Raw genomic sequence first — 22,234 nt, forward strand, 5'->3', positions numbered from 1 at the left:
CATGATTTTATTTATTGAAATTAGTTTTATGTCCAATTTTTTTAGGAATATACCTGTCTGAGGTATACTGTTCTTCACTAGTCGGAATAAGGTTTTTCTTAAGTTTACCAAACGTCAGCTCAAGTAAAAACTGGTCTAGCAATTTTAATTGATTCTATTATTGTATCCAGTTGCACTCCCTCAAGTAGGCTTAGGACTTTTACCACAGTTAAGTCTCACAATTAAAACAATGTCAACAAACCAAAAAATGTTTGTGTTGCATGACCAAGTCACAGTGTCAACTCAGTGAAGCTTGTTTAAATCAATAAATATACTAACTTAATACCGAATCTTGTAGCTTAAAATGTGGTAAAACACAAAATGATCTGGACATTCAGGAGAGAGCTAAGTATCTATGATTCTCTCTAAGAGTGGTTATACAGCTTTCTGAAGAGTTAAGGAAAAAAATCTCTATCCTTCTAAGATAGTACACTACAGGGTAAAGGTGCTTTCTTCATTGTTAATAATTAAGTATTGCCTGGAGACCTATTGAGAAAGACGTCACCCATACTAGTTTCCCAAAGAATTGGAGCCTTCAGGGGAAATACTCCAAAAATATCTGGGCTGCAATGCTTTGCCATGAAAAAGACTACTTAAAAAAGAAGGAATTTTTTCTCCAAAAGAAGAAGCCAGAGCCATAGTTCTCAAAATATATTTCCATGGAACAAGATGACCTGAGGTAAAAGGCTGTTTAAGATGAATAATGGCAATCTGTTCCCAACTTACAGAAAAAAAATTTAAGTTAATGGAAAGAATTCTTGAATTTTGCTGAAATCCTGCTACCATTTATCTGCTAGCAGACAAGAAAGAGATAAAAGAGTAATGTGATAATCTGTAAAGGATACTATGATTTCCATATGTTCTGCTAATTGAACAATTTGGAAAATTACTAGTTTGAAGAGTTTACACTGTGAAATCTCATTACAGAGAAGGTAAAACTTATAGAAGTACATAATTTAAGTTCTGGTGAGCTTAGGTTATTCAATAAATTACACATTTCGATCTTATCAGAAAGCTAAAGTGGTTTTTAAAAAAGCATGGTTCAAAAATGTTTAATAAACTCAGGAGGCTGAGTTGGGAGAATCACTTGAGCCCAGGAATTTGAGTCCAGACTGGGCAACATAGTGAGAACTTGTCTCTCAAAAAGAAAAAAAGTCTAATAAGATAGATCATGATGTTTATAATGTATTACAAAAAAATTTATAAAATAGTTTGTAAGAAGTATTTCCCCTACATTTAAAAATAAAAAAAGGCCAGGTGTAGTAGTTCATGCCTGTAATCCCAGCACTTTGGGAGGCCAAGACAGGTGGATCACCTGAGGTCAGGAGTTTGAAACCAGCCTGGCCAACATGGTGAAACCCCATCTCTATTAAAAATACTGGTGGTGTACATACGTAGTCCCAGCTCCTCAGGAGGCTGAGGTGGGAGGATCGCTTGAACCTGGGAGGCAGAGGCTGCAGTGAGCCGAGATCATGCCACTGCACTCCAGCCTGTGCAACAGAGTGAGACTCCATCTTAAAAAAAAAAAAAAAGAAGGATATATGTCAAACCTTAAGCATTGGAAAGAACTGGGGGAAGATTTAAGGTTCTTTCACTTTTCATTTTCATTGCATTTTAGAAATTATTCACAGCGGTCGAAGTATTATGAGAAAACGAAAGATATTTCCATTTTGGAACTAATTAAAATTGATATAAGGTATGTGCTTCTATTTTCATCAAAGTAAAAAAATTACATTAAATTCATCATGGCTGTAAATGATATAGTAAAGTAAAAGCTTTCACTTAAATAATTTTTAGTTTAAAAATACATACTTGTTTAGTATCAGCATCAATAAGATCAAAGAATGCTCGAACTGTAGTCAACTGCAATTGTTTACACCTAAGGAATAAAGTAAGTGTTACAAATAAAACTTTCTTAAAACATATACTTTTGATCAAAATATGCACAATTCTATTGTTTAGTGGAACATCTGAGTTTCCTTTAGTGCTCTAAACTCAAAAATTATGTAACAAATCATTCTTATTAAGCATATATCTTAAATATGAAACCTATAAAAATAAAGCAAATTAAATCTTCCTGGATGTTTGCCAGAATTTTCAGGGTCCTTCTGTTTTCCCTAAATCCCCTCACCTAGCCTAGCCATAGATGTACTATCTACCCCATCTTTATATGCTTGAAGTATGTCATTCTAGCAGATACTACTGCTCGCACAGCCAGAGAAAAGTCAAAAGAGAATCTTTAAGCTGAAACACAATGAGATAAATATATTAGGGGCTGCCTATTTCTTGACCCATATGGATAAATCTAATTCCTACTTGGTTTTTCATGTGCTGCTCCCTAGAATAGTCACTGCTCCATTAACCAAATCTGAATATGGTGATTGGCCAGAAGCTCAGACAGTCCTACCAAAAGTGCAGTTGATTCCACCCAACTAGTAAAAACTCAAAAACTTTAGTATTTGATGTTTACTTCATTTGAGACTAATGCTATTGGGTTTTTGGGAGATTATTTTACGTGTTGTCAAGAGAACCTTGGTCAAACTGAAACAAGAACCAAGATGAGAGTTCCAAGCTTCTAAATTAATATTTCTCCCATAGTCTTATTTATGGATGAGGTTCTAAGAAAGTTACAAACCAGTCCAGGCGTGGTGGTTCACCCCTGCAATCCCAGCACTTTGGGAGGCCAAGGTGGGTAGATCACCTGAGGTCAGGAGTTTGAGACCAGCCTGGCCAACATGGTGAAACCTCATCCCTACTAAAAATACAAAAATTAGCCAGTATGATGCCGCATGCCTGTAATCCCAGCTACTTGGAAGGCTGAGGCATGAGAATCACTTGAACCCAGGAGGCGAGAGGTTGCAGTGAGCTGAGATTGCACCACTGTCCTCCAGCCTGGGCAACAGAGCGAGACTCTGTCTCAAAAAAAAAAAAAAAAAAAAAGTTAACAAGCCAATTAAATTACTGCATTGAGGAGAAAGAGGACCATAACAAATCATCAAAATAAGTTATACAAGTATTAACTTACCACACAATGGAGAGGTGGTCTGTTGAGACCCAGGTCTTAGGCACTGCTGAACTCTAAAAGAAAAGAAAAAAATAATCAAACTTACGAAAAGCACATTTGTTATTCTCTAAAAGGTTTGAAATTCTTACAAGCTAATATTTAGAAACACATAATATAGTTTCACTATATTGTGAGGCCTAGACATTTTTAAATGATATTCTTATAAAAGGTGATCCAAATATATTAGAATTTTCTGTATAAATTTTTCTCTATAAAACATAACTCTTTCTAAACATCACTCCTGGTTAGTCAAGTTTAAATTACCTTTTAAAAATTACTAAAGCAACCACAGACTCTTTCCTAAAGTTTAATGTCTAACTTTTTATTACTCTAATGAGAGACAAGTTTAAGATTCTTTAATAAATCATAGTTAATGTATAAGTTACAAAAGACATTTTAGTAATTTTAATTTTGATGAAACTACCACTTGATAGATTCTAAGATGTTACTTCTTCATCAGTAGTGTACCTAAGAAATACCTAGGCCTAAGGAGATTTTTCAAACCAAATATGCCTAATCACAATTGCAAAACTACCAAATCTGACTTTCCCAAGTAGGATCCAGGGTTATATATTTTGAAAAAAAAAAAAAAAAATCCCTAGCTGACTAGGATGTATACGACTAGTAAAATATATAAGGCCAAAAGGCTTCTAAAAAATATAAGTATTTGCAGAAGGCTTCCTAACAATGGCACAGCACCCTTCAAGAACTAGAGACTCCTTTTCACACCAGATAATGATCTCTCTGTGAATAGCATCTTAGACAAAATAGGGGCTCATTAAGTAAATCTGATTTTATTTTTCATAGCATCTTTTTATGTTCCATCAAAGAGACAAGGAGCTGCCATCACCAGAACTGTCAAAACAAAATGAAAATAGAAGACTAACAGCATAGATGCAAGAAAATTTACAGAGGCCTAAAATGTCTCTTTAATAAATGAACTGAAAAAAATAAATATGTACAACTTCTAAGGAATCACTAACACCCTGAACTCTATAAATAATAATGTATCTTTGGGTTCCACGTTCTGAAGTGGGAAGAATCTACAGCTTAATTAATGAACTTGTAAGTACTTGATATATTTAGAAATTACTGCTGATAGTTTACTAAAAAAATTAGACAACCAGAGTTCACTGTCGTTCTTAAATTACATTAATGGTCAGTAGAATAAGAACTCTCAGTAGACAGCATTTACCATTACCAAGAATATAAAGCTGGTTTACTTTCATTCAGTTTAATTAATGCAATGTGTGCTAGAATTGAAAAAGGAAAGGCAACACAAATCAAAAAGTCAGTTGTTCATGATTGTTATGTCGAAAACTGCTAAATGTCTACCAAAATCTATTCTTCTTTTCTTGCACACTTGGCTAGACTACAGCTCTTAGCCTCTCTTGCTTTAATATGTGACTGAGGCCGGGCGTAGTGGCTCACACCTGTAATCCCAACACTTTGGGAGGCCGAGGCGGGCGGATCACCTGAGGTCAGGAGTTCGAGACCAGCCTGGCTAACATGGTGAAACTCCATCTCTACTAAAAAATTTTCAGGGCCAGGCGCGGTGGCTCACGCTTGTAATCCCAGCACTTTGGGAGGCCGAGGCGGGCGGATCACGAGGTCAGGAGATCGAGACCACGGTGAAACCCCGTCTCTACTAAAAAATACAAAAAATTAGCCGGGCGCGGTGGCGGGCGCCTGTAGTCCCAGCTACTCGGAGGCTGAGGCAGGAGAATGGCGTGAACCCGGGAGGCGGAGCTTGCAGTGAGCCGAGATTGCGCCACTGCACTCCAGCCCGGGCGACAGAGCGAGACTCTGTCTCAAAGAAAAAAAAAAAAAAAAAAATTTTCAAAAAATTAGCTGGTCATGGGGGCGTGTGCCTCTAATCCCAGCTACTCAGGAGGCTGAGGCAGAAGAATCGCTGAATCCTGGAGGTGGAGGTTGCAGTGAGCTGAGATTGTGCCATTGCACTCCAGCCTGGGCAACAAGAGTGAAACTCTGTCTCAAAAATAAAAAAAAAAAACACACAAAGTGAGTTTTTTCTAATGGTATGTGAGCAGGAGTGATGTGTGCCATTTGTAGGCCTGACAGTTGCCTTGTGTTCTTTCTTCCTTCTTGTGGTTGAAGATGACTGGAGCAACCCTGAAAGAAAAGCATTCAAGATGGAACGCCTACTCTCAGCCTGAGTTCCTGAATGGAACCTCTTGGAAAACCACCTACCAACCTAAATATCCACCCAGGGCAGTTACATGAGTAAAACGTCAACTTCTATCGTGCTTAAGTGTCATTACCTGTGGGACTATATTACAGCAGTTTAGTCAACCCTCTTAATACAATTATGGTCTCTAACTTAAAAGATTTTTCCAGTCCTAATGGATGTAAACATCACTTAACTATTCTTGAGATAATCATTCAAAAATTGTTACTTGTTAATAATTTTTTAAAGTGAATATACATGTAAATATACAGAAGACTGGAATATCTGGAGGCTAAAAAATAAATCTTAGGTTATACAATGGCCAGCTTTGATAAAGTTCCATAAGTAAAATATCTTCATCAGAGATACAGAAATCAGAGATAACAAGCTCCCTTGAAAGCAACACATTATCAGCTGGGCGTGGTGGCTCACGCCTGTAATCCCAGCACTTTGGGAGGCCAAGGCAGGTGGACCACGAGGTCAGGAGATCGAGACCATCCTGGCTAACACGGTGAAACCACGTCTCTACTAAAAATACAAAAAAAATTAGCTGGGTGTGGTGGTGGACGCCTGTAGTCCCAGCTATTCAGGAGGCTGAGGCAGGAGAATGGCGTGAACCAAGCAGGCGGAGCTTGCAGTGAGTGGAGATAGCGCCACTGCACTCCAGCCTGGGCTACAGAGCAAGACTCTGTCTCAAAAAAAAAAAAAAAAAAAGAAAGAAAGCAACACATTATCAAATAGATTAGAAAAAATAGGGAAGTACACACACACCCATGCCCACACACACACAATGAAAAAGATTAAAGTTCTTTAAAAGATAAGCTTTAGGATGTGGTATCAATACAGCATCATTCTCCATACAAGGTCCAGGAAATAAGTTACATCAAATTTCATATGACTAAATCATCTGTGTTTACATGGAGTTGACATTTAGTCTTTTGAGGACTTCCAACAAATATCTGACCAAAATATTCAACACCAAATAGCAACATTCATACCTCTAATAATGAGGTTTGATAGTTTTACTAATTTAGTTCCAAAGCTATTCTGGCTACATCCCAATTCTTCTAGTTACATGAAAATGGTGGGTAATAACAGAATAGCTTAATAATTTTTGTTCTATGTATGGCAAGCATTCAGTAAATAACCTATTTAATGAATGAACAGTAATCTAAAGTAGGACAACAATAGGTGAGATGAACAAAGGAGTATCTACGAAGAGGTATAACTATGAAACAGTGACTTTCTAGTGTTATCTCCTAAAAAGCAAAAGGAATAGGCAGAATACATTCTATGCATTTTCTCTTTAGGAAGTAAGTTATATTTGGAGATGATGTGTATACCGAGTTAAGAAGCTGAGATCTTAACTGAAGACTTCAAGGTTAAATATACATGAAAGAAGTCCTAAAAGGAAACTTGACTCACTTTACATAGATTATGTATCCCAATTAAAGACCAAATACTTGATGTCCTGGCAGGGAAGAATAAGTAGCAAATTAATTAATCAGGTTCTACTTATACTACTTATACTGTCAAAGCTAATCATGTTGTTATAAAATTGGTAAACTTTCATTCAAGTTTAACATTTAGAAGTATGTGATATGTTTGATATTCCATATATAATCATATAACTATGATTATATCTAGTACAACACTCAGATATAACTGGATTCCCCTGGATTCCAGTCTACACATTCTTATATTCACAACTCTAATCAATGAACAGGCCCTTATTTTGGACAAGAAACCATTACTGCTCATAAATAAGGGTCATTTTCATCAAGTTTCTAAGATCCTTTGTACTTACTTTATTTTGTCTGTTTTTGAGTCAGAGTCTTGTTCTGTCATCCAGGCTGAGGTGCAGTGATAAAATCACAGCTCACTGTAACCTTGAACTCCTGGACTCAAGTGACTCTCCTGCCTCAACCTCCTGAGTAGCTCGGACTATAGGCACTTAACACCATGCCTAAATTAGCCTGGCCAATTTTAAATTTTTTTTTGTATTTTGTAGAGTTGGGGATCTCCCTATGTTGCCTAGGCTCATCTTGAACTCCTGGCCTCAAGCAGTCCTCCTGGCTTGGCCTCACAAAGCACTAGAATTATAGGCATAAGCCGTGGTTCCTGGCCATCCTTGTTACTCCCTATGGACATAAGCATCCACAACTCTGCCCTCCCAACACATTCATATTCATTCATTCATTCATTCATTCACTCATTCATTCATATTCTCTTTCTCTCTTTCCCTCTCTCTCTCTCTCTCTCACACACATGCATGCCCATACAGCAGTCCAACACCACTAACTTAGCAGTCATTACCACGCAGCTATATATTATTTCTTCTTTCATGCTCCACTGGGTCTATTACATTACTATTTCAGTAGAATCTTAAAAAAAAGATTACCACAACAGATAAGGCACTGGTATGATGGCTTAATTTTGGCAGAAAAGTCAATCCTGAACGAACTTGGTAATCCCGGAATCCTCCAGCTACAGAAAGTGTGGTTAAATTTATGTGTCGAGCATTTAGAATCCAATAGTTGTTTACAGTCGTATAAAAATCTGGTAGAGAATAAAAAAAGAGACATTAAAAAACAGTAGCCATTCCCTGAAACAATAAGATATCTATACAGTAATATTAATATTTAACTGAAGTTTTGCTTAAGTCATTTCATCTATAAACAGTGTGTTATTCACATTTCCCTATTTTCAGTAAAATCAGTATCTTTACACATATTCCTACTTCCCCACTAAATAAAAGTATAAATACTAAGAGTTACTAAAGGTATCAATTAAAAAAACAAATTTTACTAGCTTTGGATCCATAAGCAAACACATTTCTACATTCCACAAGGACGATACTTATTTATGAGTCACAAAGTATAGCTAAAAGAGAAAATCCTAATATTCTTCCAAAGATAAGAATTTACCATGCTAGAGTTGTAGACATTTGTGGTGTTAGTTTCACGGTATATGCACATATTCAAACTGTATACATTAAATGTATACATTACAAACTGTTACATATGTGCAGTATTTTATATATCAATTACCCTCAATAAAGTGGTTTTTTAAAAAAATGAGCTGTAGATCCCTATGATGGCAGTATACCAGCTTAAAAAGGCTTAGCTTGAGAGGCTGAGGAAGGGAGATCACGAGGTCAGGAGTTTGAGACCAGCCTGGCCAATATGGTGAAACCCCATCTCTACTAAAAATACAAAAATTAGCTGGGCATGGTGGTGTGCACCTGTAGTCCCAGCTACTCGGGAGGCTGAGGCAGGAGAATCGCTTGAACCTGGGAGGCAGAGGTTGCAGTGAGCCGAGATTGTGCTACTGCAGTCCAGCCTGGGCAACAGAGCGAGACTCTGTCTCAAAAAAAAAAAAAAAAGAAAAAGAAAAAGGCTTAGCAAATCTCTTCTGTGGCCAACCACCACCACACAAGTACTATTTAAATTCTTACAATCTATCAGGACAATACCATTGACATTAGTCTTAGGACTACGCTGCTGTGGAAAACCTCAGGGTTAGGGTTCAACCCATTTATTGTAACAAGTACTTCAAAGGGAAGAACCTGCAGACAATTTTTCACTTTGTCTATTGAAGGTGAAAAAAGTCTAGTGTCAAAGATTAAATTGAGGCTAGGGCAGGGGATTTCTCAATTCTTTTTCTGATTATCAAAACTTAATGCATTTTTATCCTGGCATTTGATCCCACTCAGGGCTTCAAATATTGGTTATAGCAAGCTGCCCCCACTAAAGATCTCAGCAGTACTTACTTAGATTACCACCTAGCAGACTGACTCTTAACATCTGGAGAGCCTAGGATGTAAGTACCAGTGGGACACACATGCCATATGTCTAGATAGTTTAAAAAGTCAAAAATCCAGCTAATAACCTGTTAAATCAAATATATTTTTTTCTGCCTATCTTGAAAAATATATCATTGAAATAACCTGGAAGGCCAGGTTCAAATTAAGAATTCTCAGACACCTCAGAGTTAGCCACTGGATGGTGGCAGCATGGGAAGAGCAGATCTCCAGTCTCTTACTGTGCTTCTCTTCCCACCCCAATTCGATCCTGCATGACAAGGGCCTCATGTGCACATGCAAGCTCTGTCTGTACTTTCTGCAGCGCTATGTCTTGGCCACAACTCAAGCTTAGGATTCTACATACCTGCCCTCAGGAGAACAAAGAAAATGAAGAGACCCACACAGGTGTTGGAAGCAGGCTTAGAGCATATAGACAAGAAAAGTCTGGAGGCAGCTGGGTGCGGTGGCTCACGCCTGTAATCCCAGCACTTTGGGAGGCCCAGGTGGGCGGATCACAAGGTCAAGAGATCGAGACCATCCTGGCCAACATGGTGAAACCCTGTCTCTACTAAAAATACAAAAATTAGCTGGGCATGGTAGCACGTGCCTGTAGTCCCAGCTACTTGGGAGGCTGAGGCAGGAGAATTGCTTGAACCCAGGAGGCGGAGGTTGCAGTGAGCCGAGATTGCTCCACTGCACTCCAGCCTGGCAACAGAGTGTGACTCTGTCTCAAAAAAAAAAAAAAAAAAAAAAAAAAAAAAAAGTCTGGAGGCTTGGTTAGCTAGATCACAGTGCAGAAGTAAAGACAAAGGCTCCACGTGGGGAGGCTACTTAGCCTTCATACTCCTCACCCTGTGCGAAAGGGTAGGGGCAGAGCAGCAGGAGCCTCTAAAGTGCAGAGCCCAGTGCAGGGCCTCCTTCCTCCTATTGAAAGGCAGTATTTTCATCAAGTATAAACAGGGAATCTACTTCTGAGGTCATATGGATCTCTGTCTCTCAAAACCTTAAAATTTTCATTCTAATTTTGACTTAGTAAAACAAAAATAATCAATATAGAATAAAAAGGAAAGACTAATTACAGGAAAGGTACAGGATTCTTGACCCTAAGAGTCACTTTCAGCCTGAGCCTTATAGAGACAGAACAGTGCCACCCTCCAAAGCAATAAAACCTATTGAGGGTGCATTCCTCAAATAATTTTTAAAATATCTTTGAGTCATTCTAATTTAATCTATATGGGTCATCTACACATACCACACAGAATGTAATAATATAAAGAGTTCTCAATTACGGTGACAAGCACTATGACTTTTAGCCTTTAATTTTTTTCCTAAACCTAAGGTCATTTAAGATTATTAGACTACAACAAATTTAAACAACTTCATTATTAAAATTAAAATGTTTCCTCATTAAAAGACTTCTACAAGCAAAGTTTTAAATGTACCAACAGAAAAACCGGGCCTCATAATAATTACTGTTGCACCAGATACTTAACAGCAAATAAATTATTCTTTGGCAATGCTGTTATGTTAAGATGGGCACTTTAGAAAAACTACTTTGGTTTGGAGTCACTGGGGAATATTTCTCACTTAACTACAAACAAAATTTTCATCAAAATTAAGATAACGCAAATTTTTATAGGTAAGAAGCTATATACATTTACTAACCAGGAAGAATTCTTTCTAAAGATTTTCTTCTACTAATATAATATTCCTATAAGCAGTGAGGATAATCTCTGGCTTTTTTTTAACAAAAAGTTGAGATAACAGACATTTATTTCTTACTCTGTGACATTATCACTATTTGATTAGATGATGTCAATCACAAATTCCTACTTTTCATTCAAAATTCCTGCAAGATTACAGTATTATCTATGGTTTTATTTCCTATGTTAATGTACTTCAATTAAGAGGCAGTACAGCATGCAAAGGTTAAGAGCACAAGCCCAGAAGCAAGTTTGCCAGGGTCAAATATTGGTTTCACCACTTTCTTGCCACATGACTCTGGGCAAGAACAATATCTTGGCCTTTTTCTATCCATAAACATGAGGATAATAATGGTACCTACCTCACGGGACTGCAGTGAGGATTAAGTGTGGTAATATACCACGTGAAGTCTTTAAAACCCATAACATGATAAGAGCTCAATAAATATTAGGAATTATACCTCATTATATAAAGTGCTAGCATACCTTTGTACTTAAAAACTAGACATCGCTACTATTGTACTTAAATATAAGCTTATTTTGGATACAGTCCTAAAACAATTAACAAAGCATAGAAAGTTTAAACACATCTTAAGAGACAGGGTACCATCCTCGAAAATAACTAAACTGGCCAGGCATGGTGGCTTATGCCTGTAATCCCAGCACTTTGGGAGGCTGAGATAGGCAGATCACTTGAGGTCAGCAGTTCGAGACCAGCCTGGGCAATACGGCAAAAATCCCAGATACTTGGAAGGCTGAAGCACGAGAATCGCTTGAACCTGGGAGGTGGAGGTTGCAGTGAGCCAAGATGGCACCACTGCACTCCAGCCTGGGAGAAAGAGCAAGACCCTGTCTTAAAAAAAATAAAATAATTAGAAAAAATAAACGGAAGCCCTAGTGCCTAGAAATTATGAAACACATGTCAACCATGTTAAGACGCTATGGACAAGGCCGGGCGCGGTGGCTCACGCTTGTAATCCCAGCACTTTGGGAGGCCGAGGTGGGCGGATCACGAGGTCAGGAGATCGAGACCACGGTGAAACCCCGTCTCTACTAAAAAAAAAATACAAAAAATTAGCCAGGCATGGTGGCAGGCGCCTGTAGTCCCAGCTACTCGGAGAGGCTGAGGCAGGAGAATGGCGTGAACCCGGGAGGCGGAGCTTGCAGTGAGCCGAGATTGCGCCACTGCACTCCAGCCTGGGTGACAGAGCGACACTCTGTCTCAAAAAAAAAAAAAAAGATGCTATGGACAGACAAAACTTAACAGTAGTTTCAATTATAAGCCTAAGTTCAAAAATATAAAGAGACAGACACTCAGAATTGGAGGTGCTGATTTGCAACTGAGTTGCTTCGTATATGCATAAATCTGTAGCATACTCTAAGGGGAACAGCCATAGATTTATTTATTTAATATTAAACAACAATGGGGAGGTTAATGTTTATGTAACAGTACTCACCAGTAATGAAACGATCTAATGGCATCACAGGAGCAACATGAGGCGTGGCTTGTGTAATAAGAAGATTTATCAGATCATGCTTAAAATTTTTCAGTGTAAGCAATGCTCTTGCAACAAGGCCACCCATAGAATGACCAATTATTGCCACACTTTTTGGAGCAAATTCTTGACCCTATTAAAATAAATCACCATGTCATAATTAAGCCTTTGTATCATTTTTAAAATACTAAATATTTCTCTCTGTATATGAGCAATTTTATAGGAAAAAGAAAATCAAACTATACAACCTCCCATCATAAGGTACAGAAATACATTTTCATATAGTTTTAATTAGTGTATACATACTGTTTTGTGTTCTGACAAACATTTTTAACAGGTATATCTTGGTTTTCTGGGTCAAGAGGAACAGTTGGTCTAGCAAATCATGTTTATACTGGTTGTTACTCTACATGTAATCTGAGGAGTAATTATATTTGGTATATGCCAGATTATTAGGCTTTACAAGACATAAGAAATCGGATAATTCGTTTGAAACTGAAAATATCACCCAAAAAAGGCCAAGACAACTATAGTTGCCATAGCAATATACTACATTATCATGTTGTTATCTTTTATCTCATCAAATTATTTCTCTATTGTGCATTTTGGTTTAAAAATGAAGCAGCATTCCAAACATTTATTCACTGACAATTCCATATTTTATTTTTTAGATAAGTGCTTTTCAAAAAATCTTTTGTTTTCAACAATCTCCTCAGTCTCATTACCAAACTTTTGCTCATCATCCCCAACACAGATCCTTCCTATGTACCATCTCTTCTCAATGAGCAGACTGAATCTTGTGCAGAAGAGTTAACATAGGAGGCCTGAGACTGCTGTCCTTGGCATGGGCTGGATACAAGGTTGGCTCTTGGCTGGAATCTGGAACCTTATATTTGGGGGAGATTCCCACCATTCCCTCAATGATGAGCGCCTAAACTGTTTGTGCAAACAACATGTTTTATGCTGAACACCTGCTGTCCTCCAGGCTGGAATTTTGGCATGTGCTAGGCAGAGGGTATCTATGGGATAAGTCCCCAGTAAAAACCTTGGGCACTGAGTCTCTAATGAGCTTCCCTTGTGGACACTATTTTAGCCATGTCACAATATGCTGGTATAGGAATTAAGTGGATCCTTGGTGATCTCCAATACAGACCCGATCCTAGCAAAAGCCAACCCCTATAACTGTGCTCTGAAATCTGTCCCCTTTGACCTTCTCAAGTACATCACTCTAGCAATCCTTCTCATTTTCTTCTTGCATTATTACTTTTCCCTATCAACTAGATCATTTTCATTAGTGTATAAATATACTGGTATTCTCTCTTAAAAATAAAATAACTCCCTTTTAATTCTCACTTTCCCCTTAGTGACTACTTTTACAGCAAAACTCTAAAAACAAGTTGCAGGCCAGGTCCAGTGGCTCACGCCTGTAATCCCAGCACTTTAGGAGGCCAAGGTAGGTGGATCACTTCAGGTCAGGAGTTCGAGACCAGCCTGGCTAACATGGCAAAACCTGATATCTACTAAAAATACAAAAATTAGCTGGGCGTGGTGGCACATGCCTGTAGTCCCAGTTACTCAGGAGGCTGAGGCAGGAGAATCACTTGAACCCAGGAGGCGGAGGATGCAGTGAGCCGAGATTGTGCCACTGTACTCCAGCCTGGTGACAGAGTGAGACCCTGTCTCAAAAAACAAAACAAAAAAACAAGTTGTATACACAGTACTTGCTATTGCTATCTCCAATTTCTCAACTTCCACACACTCTTAAATCCATTTCAATCAGACTTTCACCCCAACATGCCACCAAAACTGCGCTTGCTAAATCACCAAGGAATCCAATAGTCAATTCTTAATTCTTTTTTTTTTTTTTCTGAGACAGGGTCGCACTCTGTCACCCAGGCTGGAGCACAGTGGCACGATTCATGGCTCACTGCAGCCCCAATCTCCTAGGCTCCAAGTAGATCCTCCTACCTCAGCCTCCCAAGTAGCTGGGACTACAAGTGTGCACCACCACTTCCAGCTAATATATTTTCTTTTTTTGTAGACACAGGATCTCACTATGTTGCCTAGGGTACAATGGTCAATTCTTAATCCTCATCTTATTTGACCTATCAGTAACATTTGACACAGTTGATCACTTCTTCCTTCTTTGAAATATTTAAGTTAGTTTCTTTGACACAAACTCTCCTGGTTCTCCCTTTGCCTCACTGGCTCCTCTTTTTTAGTTTCTGTTTCTGGTTCCTTCTCATCTCTCCTCATTTCTTAAAACTGAAGTGACTCAGACCTCAGCCCTTAGATCACTTCTCTTTCATATATTTGTTGAAACCATCAGTGATCTCTTCCAGTCTAGTGGCTTTAAGTGTATCTACACACTGTCAACCTCTCAGTACTTATCTCGAGACTGTACTCCTTCTCTTGAACTCTAGTCTTGAACTCCACCTGTACAGTAGCATACATGGAATGCCTAATGTGCATCTCAAACTGAATCTGTCTAAAACTAAACTCTTAATCTCCTCCATATCTGTTCCTCCTATATTCTTCCCTACCTCAGTTAATGGCAGTTCAATCTTTCCAGTTGTTTAGCCAAAAAACTTGGGGTCATCCTTAATCCTCTTTTCCTCTCACTTCGCCCTTCCATATCTGATCTGCCAGCAAATTGTACTGCCTCAACCTTTAAGATTTACACTGATCTGACAATTTCTCATCACTTCAACTGCCACCACCTTGATTTAAACCACCACTATGTCTTGAACACACTTCACCACTTCCTCCTTAGCATGCCACTGTTTTATAGCTACTTTCCCTGTGCAGCATGGCATTCAAAGATTGAAAAATGCACATTTTTAGAGCCCCTTTCTTTGCCTCACTCTCTTCTTTCTCATACCGTGTCACATTTAGCTGCTTCAGCAGCCCCCAATTCCAATTCTCTGCTTTCTTTAGCTAAGTGATATCAATGTGCCCTGCTTGATCTCCCCCTACTTGCCCCATGGTCTGGAAAATGCTTCTGGGCAGAAATCCAGAGCAATCATGGAGCTTACTTCTTCCAGGGATCACAGTCCTTTGCTGCTCTGTTGTCCAACATCTCAAAACAGGCGCTTCAGATATCTTGACCAGTTTTACAGTTGTTTACATATGCAGGTGGTCTACCCTAGTACCAGTTACTTAGTCATAGCTAGAGGTAGAAATCTATACCAATGGTTTTTAGGTAATGCATTGCACTCCTAATTTATATATAAAGTTTTAAAAAGTTTTTCTTCCTGAATTCACCATAAGAAATGTTTCTTATAAATTTAAACTTCAAAACCATTACAGAGGCCAAGACAACAGACTCTCACAAAAAAATATTTGTGCCTTCTCTGCTTCAACTTCCATATAAACAAATACATGATTTAAAGTATACTGAATCCCTTTTTTAAAAAGGTGCTGATAGGTTGCACCACTATTGATTTGCATACTTATCTCTCACCTTATAGAGTTTGAGAATTGTTTTAATACATTCATGTACAAACTTGGTCTGCTTCTGAAGACTTCCACCATACAAAGCCACCAGTTCTTCATTGAAGTTCACACTAAAGAAGTCAAAGTGGTACTTGAAGTCAATGTCCTCTGCTTTTCTAAGTGCAATGGAGCCAATAGAACGAACTGCAGAAGAAAAGAGTGAAGTGCACATTAAACAGTATTTTCAGGTTTCATCCATTCTTTCTTCAGAATTTCTTAGTAAATAACCTTATCCTGCACCACGAATATAAACCACCTATTTCAGGATGAAATTCATTAATAGTACCAATTTAGAAGAAACAAATCTAGCAACTGTATGCCTTGAATGCAGTAAGTGTGTCCTAAATATTTTTAAAATTAAATAAATAAAAAGCAAACAGATCACTCACTCTCTACCTTCTTTTCCTTTGGTAGGAGCAACAATAGCTAAAAGGGCAGGATTCTTTGAAGAATAAGACATATAAATTTTGCCACACTTATTGAGGTTTTTAAGAATGACAAAGTTCCTACAATAAATATTCATTCATCACTTGGTTTAGATACTCACGCTTGATTTGTCTTTTTCTCCTACACAGGACATCCAATCCATCAGTAAGCGCCTCCATAATGTACCTTGCAAATCTATCCCCAGTTGAAATTTCTCACCATTCCCACCACTATTGTCCTAATTCAAACACTATTATCTCTTACCTGAACTACTCTAACAGGTTCTTTACTGGTCTCCCTGCTCCCACTCTTTTTGTTCTTGTTGTTGTTTCGCAAATCTTTTTAAAAAATATATTATAAATTTATATTAGGTGGCACAACAATTGTAGCATATGGTTTGGCAAACAAAATACCTGTTTGCCATTTCATTTTGTAAAAACATATACTATAGATACATTATAATCCACATATTATACAACTCACTATATAAAACTGTAAAATTCAATGGTTTTTAGTATATTCACCATCTCTGAAATCTAACATTAGATATTTTTTAATCATTTCAAAAACAAAACTCTGTGCCTACTGGCAGTCACTCCCCATTTCTTCACTCCTTCCAACTCCTAGGCCTAGCAAGCACTGACCTACTTTCTGTCTCTATGGGTTTGCCTATTTTGGACATCTCATATAATACGTGGCCTTTTGGAACTGGCTTCTTTCACATAGCACGATGTTTTCAAGGTTCATCCATGTTGTGACATGTATAAGTACTTCATTCCTCTTTTTTATTGAATAATATTCCATTATATGAATATGTCACATTTGATTCATCTATTCATCAGCTGATGGTCATTTAAATTATTTCCACCTTTTGGTTATTATATGCTGCCGTGAACATTTATATACAAGTTTTTGTGTGGGTATCTGTTTATTTTTCTTGGGTAGATACCTAGGAGTGGAATTTTTGGGACACATGAGAGCTCTATGTTCAATATTCTGAGGAACTCCCAAACAGTTTTCCAAAGCGGCTGCACATTTTACATTTCTACCAACAATGTATGAGGGTTCCAATTTCTCCACATCTTCACCAACACTTGTTGTTATCCACCTTTTTTATTATAACTATCCTAGGAGGTATGAAGTGCTATCTCATTTTTTATTTATAGTTCTCTGATGACTTATGATGTTTTAGTATCTTTCCTGCTTCCATTCTTGCCCTTCAAAGGAAATTCTCTTCATAGTGAAGCCAGAGCAACCTTTTTTTAAAAGTAAATCACACCTACCAATTGCTTAAAAATTTAATACCTGACAATTCTGGTGTTGTAAAGGATGTGGAGCAAAGGAAGGTAAAATATACTGCTTTTAGGAATATAAATTAGCACAATCAGTAAAGATTAAAAAGATACACATAACCTGTAACATGGAATTACACTCTTGGGTATCTAGCTTACAGAAGCACAGGTTTATATGGCTCCAGGAAACATATGGAATAATATTCATTATTTGTAATTGCCAATAAATGTAAACATTTATTCTGTCCAAAGACAGAATGGACAAACCATAGTATAGTCATACAACAGAATAATATAGAGTAAGGAAAATGAATGAATCACAGCTCACACAACAACTTGGATGAATGTTAAAGATAATGCTGAGTGAAAGAAGCCAGACACAAAATAATACATACTGAATGACTATATTCATATTACAAAATTTAAAAACAGCCTCAAATACATAGATTGCATTAAAGCTACAAAGAAAGTTAAGGAAATTACTCTCTTAACATTAGGACTGTGATTATGTCAAGAAAGAGAGAAGGGAACAAAGTTTTAATCATGAAGGGGCACATAATGGGTTTCCAGGTTACCGGTAATCTACTTCTTGACTAGGGTTTTGGTTTCACGGGTGTTCACTTTATAATAATTTGTAACCAAATATCTATGTTCTATGTGTTTCTCTGTATGTAATATTTCAAATCCAAAGATTAATTTTAAAAATCAGGTTATATTTTTCTTACCCAAAGCTCTCCAACAGTTTCTCATTCAAAGTCTTTTCCACAGCTTATATGATATGGCCCGTGGCTACTTTTCCTTCTTATCTCTTTTTAATTTCTCTAGTCACAGTACCCTCCAATGCACAAAACACGTTCCTGCCACAGGATCTTCCCTCAGTCAAGCCTCTCCTCAAATGTCATCTCCTCACAATGGCCTTTCCTGACCACCTCATCTAAACTAGCCACTTCCTGACCCTTTTATCTTCTACCTCCTGAGTCTGTTTTTGTTTCTAGCTTTTAACATTACTGACATATTTGTTTGATTGCTGTCTTCCTGATAAGCATATAAATTTGATGAGAGGACTTTGTCTTGATATGCTCTGGATCCCTAATACCTGGAATACGGCCTGGCTCATGGTAGATACCTGTAGACACGTGCTAGATTAATAAACACGTAAATGACTGCACATGTTGAAACAATTCTAGTCTCATTAAATAACAATTCTAGTCCAATAAATAACAAGAAAGCAGGTTTTAGTTTAAAACGAAATTAATTCCAGGTTATTTGGCTGTTATGCCAGAAATAACTGCTGTATCTCCAAGCCAACATCAATTTGGAATCTGTGCACGTAACTTCCCTATCCTCACCTTTCTATGTTCCCCCCAGTACTTCCAAATCTCTCTAACTTAAATAACTCCAAAAGAAGAAAACTAATCTCTCTTGTTCTGCATAACATTAGTCACTAATTTACTTCCCTAATCAATGCTTAAGGTTCTGTTCTTTTTACCCTCCATTTCCAACATAAATATGTTTCCTCTGCTGATTCCCCAAGGGGTTCCCCTTTATCATCTACTTATCCCATCCCACTCCATCTTATTCTTTGTATCCCTCTCTTTGCAAAGTGGTCTTCAATTTTTCTAAGTATTTCTCACATTATTTTCTCTCAGAGAAAATATCATATTTTGGTCTCTCTGTAAACCCAACACAGTACTTCATACACAGCATGCATTTCATTTACTCTATTTGATTCACTGAGTATGGATATGATTCAAATTCTTGAGTTGAATTTTATAGCTTTCAAAATTTACTTCCAGTAAGACTTACCTTGCTTATAACTTCCAGCATTACCAGGAAGAAAGAGAACTGGAATACCCGTCAAAGGGAGAATTTTGTGTTCTTCAGCATAGGATCCCTCTCCATAAAGATACAACTCATATGCGGGATAGCGTTTTGCCAGTTTCTTTGGAAGTTCTATTTTCTACATTAAGAAAAATGTAGTTTCACTTTAATCAGTTTTACTAATACAATTCAGCCTCACCATATGCAATTCTGAATTACGCAAATTTGAAATCGTGCAATATAAAAATATTACTGATATTAAAACCACACTTCAAACACAAAACAAGTTCTACTTGTAGTTTATTCATATAGAGAACCAGTCTTGAATTGAGTATATTTTGAACCATGCAGTCTTTAAGAAAACATAAAAGAAGACTACCTGAATTTCTAACCAATACAAATTACTCAAAATAGCCATTGACAATGGCAGAAAGCACTGGTATATGTCAACAAGTTACATGTTAACATAATTGGATAAGCATCAATTATACTTAGAAATGATAAAGGCTTTCCATCAACAAATCAATTCTTTTTTTCCATTTTTAACTATTTTGTAATGTCTCTCCTTTTACTCAGACCCAACTATCTATTTCAGTTGTTATATCTTCAAAAGAAAGTAAGTTGTTTTATAATGCAGCTTTCTGATTTCTCAACTTAATATGCTTTGGCCTACAATATGTGTAACAAATTAATCTTAACCTTATAGCCATGTCTTGGTCAAGACATGTACACTCTTCTTACCGTAAACATTCCAGTGAATTAGTATCTATTTCAGTTTTCATGGACCAGGTGCATGATTTGCTGGCAAACTTTAAACTACCCTGCACTTCATATTATTGTATACCAATAATAGAGCAGCTCACCTAACTACTGAGTCAGTAGTTCACCTACATTTTCTTTCAGCTTAGTATAAATTATCTCTTAATGTCATCCTCAAAGGTAGACATTTATAAAAGTGGTAGTAAAGTATACATACACCCTTTTGCTCCTTTTCTTTTTTTATTTTAAAGGAGAGAAACCATTAAGAATGAAACCGATTACATTGGACAGTAATGTCTACTTATTTAGGTATACATATATCTAGCAGTGCTGTACATGTGGCATGTGCTTGATAAAAGAATTTAACTATGGAGTGAATTTCAAAACCTGTAAATGTTGATAATGACTACTGAAAATCCTTGTTGTTCTAAAAAAAAACAAAAAACAAAAAACAAAATTCTGATCATTTGTGCACCTTCCTAAATATCCCTTTGTAAACAATCTATGCCAATAACACCACAGAAACATCTGCAGAGACTGTAAGCTTATTAAGATACTAGCAATCTTAGTTATCTCCCCAAATACTCAAAATACAGAAATACTAACCCCACTATTCATTTTATATTTGGTATATGTACTTCAATTCAAATTAGTCCCAATACTGATTGTGCACAGAATACAATCAAAAATGAAAATGACATGATAGTTTACTTCTTTAGGTACAAATTAAACAAAAAGAAAACATAAGAGAACAAATAAATAGTTTCTTATTTCCTCCCAATTTAGTACACCATTATTCTTTTAGTACAGTAGCTAAACAGAGTTTGGACTACTCGAAAATTAACTCAGAAGAACGGGAAACTATCAAATATATCTAAAAAGAAATATTTAATTTTCTTGAGACAGAAAAGCAAGCAAAAAATATATTTTATATATTTCATAAAATACTATTATGAAAGCAATTTTATAGTGAGAAAGAATATTTTTTAAAATATGAATGTATACAGAGTTTTTTAAAAAGTATGGAGATGGACAAAGAAGGTAGAACAAAAAAATAAGAGAGGAGGCAAGAATGGTGGGAGTTGTAGGCAAATGGCAAAACTCCATTTCCAGACAGAGTTCAAGTTGAAAGGGAACGGCAAAGACCCAGGAGAGGTAATTGACCACATTGACAGAAAAAGCGTAGGCATACACAAAGGATGCTGATAAGAAAACAGAAGACGGTCAAGGGATATAAAAGGAAAATACTTACAGGAGGAAGACTCCAACATAAATGTTTTATTCTATATAGTTTATTTTAAATGAGCAACCCCTCTACCATATTAAGATCAATTACCTTTATATTTAAATATTATCTCCACAGTCCTGCCTCTGCTGTCCTCCTTCCTTGACTCTGCCTTAGTTCAGGTTCTTCTCATCTCTACATAAACTCAAAAGGTAAAAATTCTAATAAACTGCCAAGTAATAGAAAAATGCTGATTTAAGAAACTAAAATATCTATTTATGATATTATTTAATTGTAAACTTAAACTGAAAAATAAAATTTGATTTCCATAACTAACCAAAAAGAAAAAAGATTTTGATCTAGATGAATACACATAGTTTTTAAGTTCACATAGTTTTTAAGTTCTCACAAAGAGGTCTCAGTCAGCCCTTTGCTCACCACCCCCCATAAGAATAGTTACAGGGGCTCCATTAAAAAAAAAAAAAGGCCTTAAGGACACTTGAATTTTTCAGACTTGTCTCTATCCTTGCCTTCGTCTCCCTTCTATAATCCATAGTTCATACTGCTAACACACACACACACACACACACACACACATATACACACACACACAACAAAGGCTTAAGAGAGAGACATCCTTTAAAATCTGGCTCTAATTATTCTTACCTACTTTTTTTTTTTTTTTTTGAGACAGGGTCCTACTCTTGTTGCTCAGGCTGCAGTGCAGTGACACAATCTCAGCTCACTGTAGCTTCGACTTCCCGGGCTCAAGTGATCCTCCCACCTCAGCCTCCTGAGTAGCTGGGACTACAGGCAGCACATGCCATCACGCTTGGCTAATTTTTTGATTTTTTTTTTTTTTTAGCAGAGACAGGGTTTCGCCATGTTATCCAGGCTGGTCTTCAACTCCTGGGCTCAAGT

At 37.0% G+C, this 22,234-nt stretch overlaps 1 protein-coding gene across 6 annotated transcripts in view; it reads right to left on the reverse strand.

Moving 5' to 3' along the window:
* The window catches only part of PGAP1 (post-GPI attachment to proteins inositol deacylase 1), a 120,198-nt gene that overhangs the window by 62,498 nt on the left and 35,466 nt on the right, over positions 1 to 22,234 (reverse strand). For 5 of the 6 annotated variants that reach the window (XR_010122194.1, XM_063644856.1, XM_063644854.1 and 2 more), the window contains 6 exons: positions 19,315 to 19,468; positions 15,759 to 15,934; positions 12,257 to 12,428; positions 7,693 to 7,850; positions 3,065 to 3,117; positions 1,852 to 1,918 (listed from right to left, as the gene is read on the reverse strand). Coding sequence is in view for 5 of the 6 variants with exons in the window: in XM_063644853.1 (XP_063500923.1) it covers positions 1,852 to 1,918; positions 3,065 to 3,117; positions 7,693 to 7,850; positions 12,257 to 12,428; positions 15,759 to 15,934; positions 19,315 to 19,468 (780 nt within the window). In the remaining variant the exon portion in view is untranslated. Of the gene's footprint in view, positions 1 to 1,851; positions 1,919 to 3,064; positions 3,118 to 7,692; positions 7,854 to 12,256; positions 12,429 to 15,758; positions 15,935 to 19,314; positions 19,469 to 22,234 lie in introns of all 6 variants that reach the window. The other variant, XM_055290099.2, reaches the window with a different exon arrangement.

Source organism: Symphalangus syndactylus, chromosome 8 (genome assembly GCF_028878055.3).
Source record: "Symphalangus syndactylus isolate Jambi chromosome 8, NHGRI_mSymSyn1-v2.1_pri, whole genome shotgun sequence".
NCBI lineage: Eukaryota > Metazoa > Chordata > Mammalia > Primates > Hylobatidae > Symphalangus > Symphalangus syndactylus.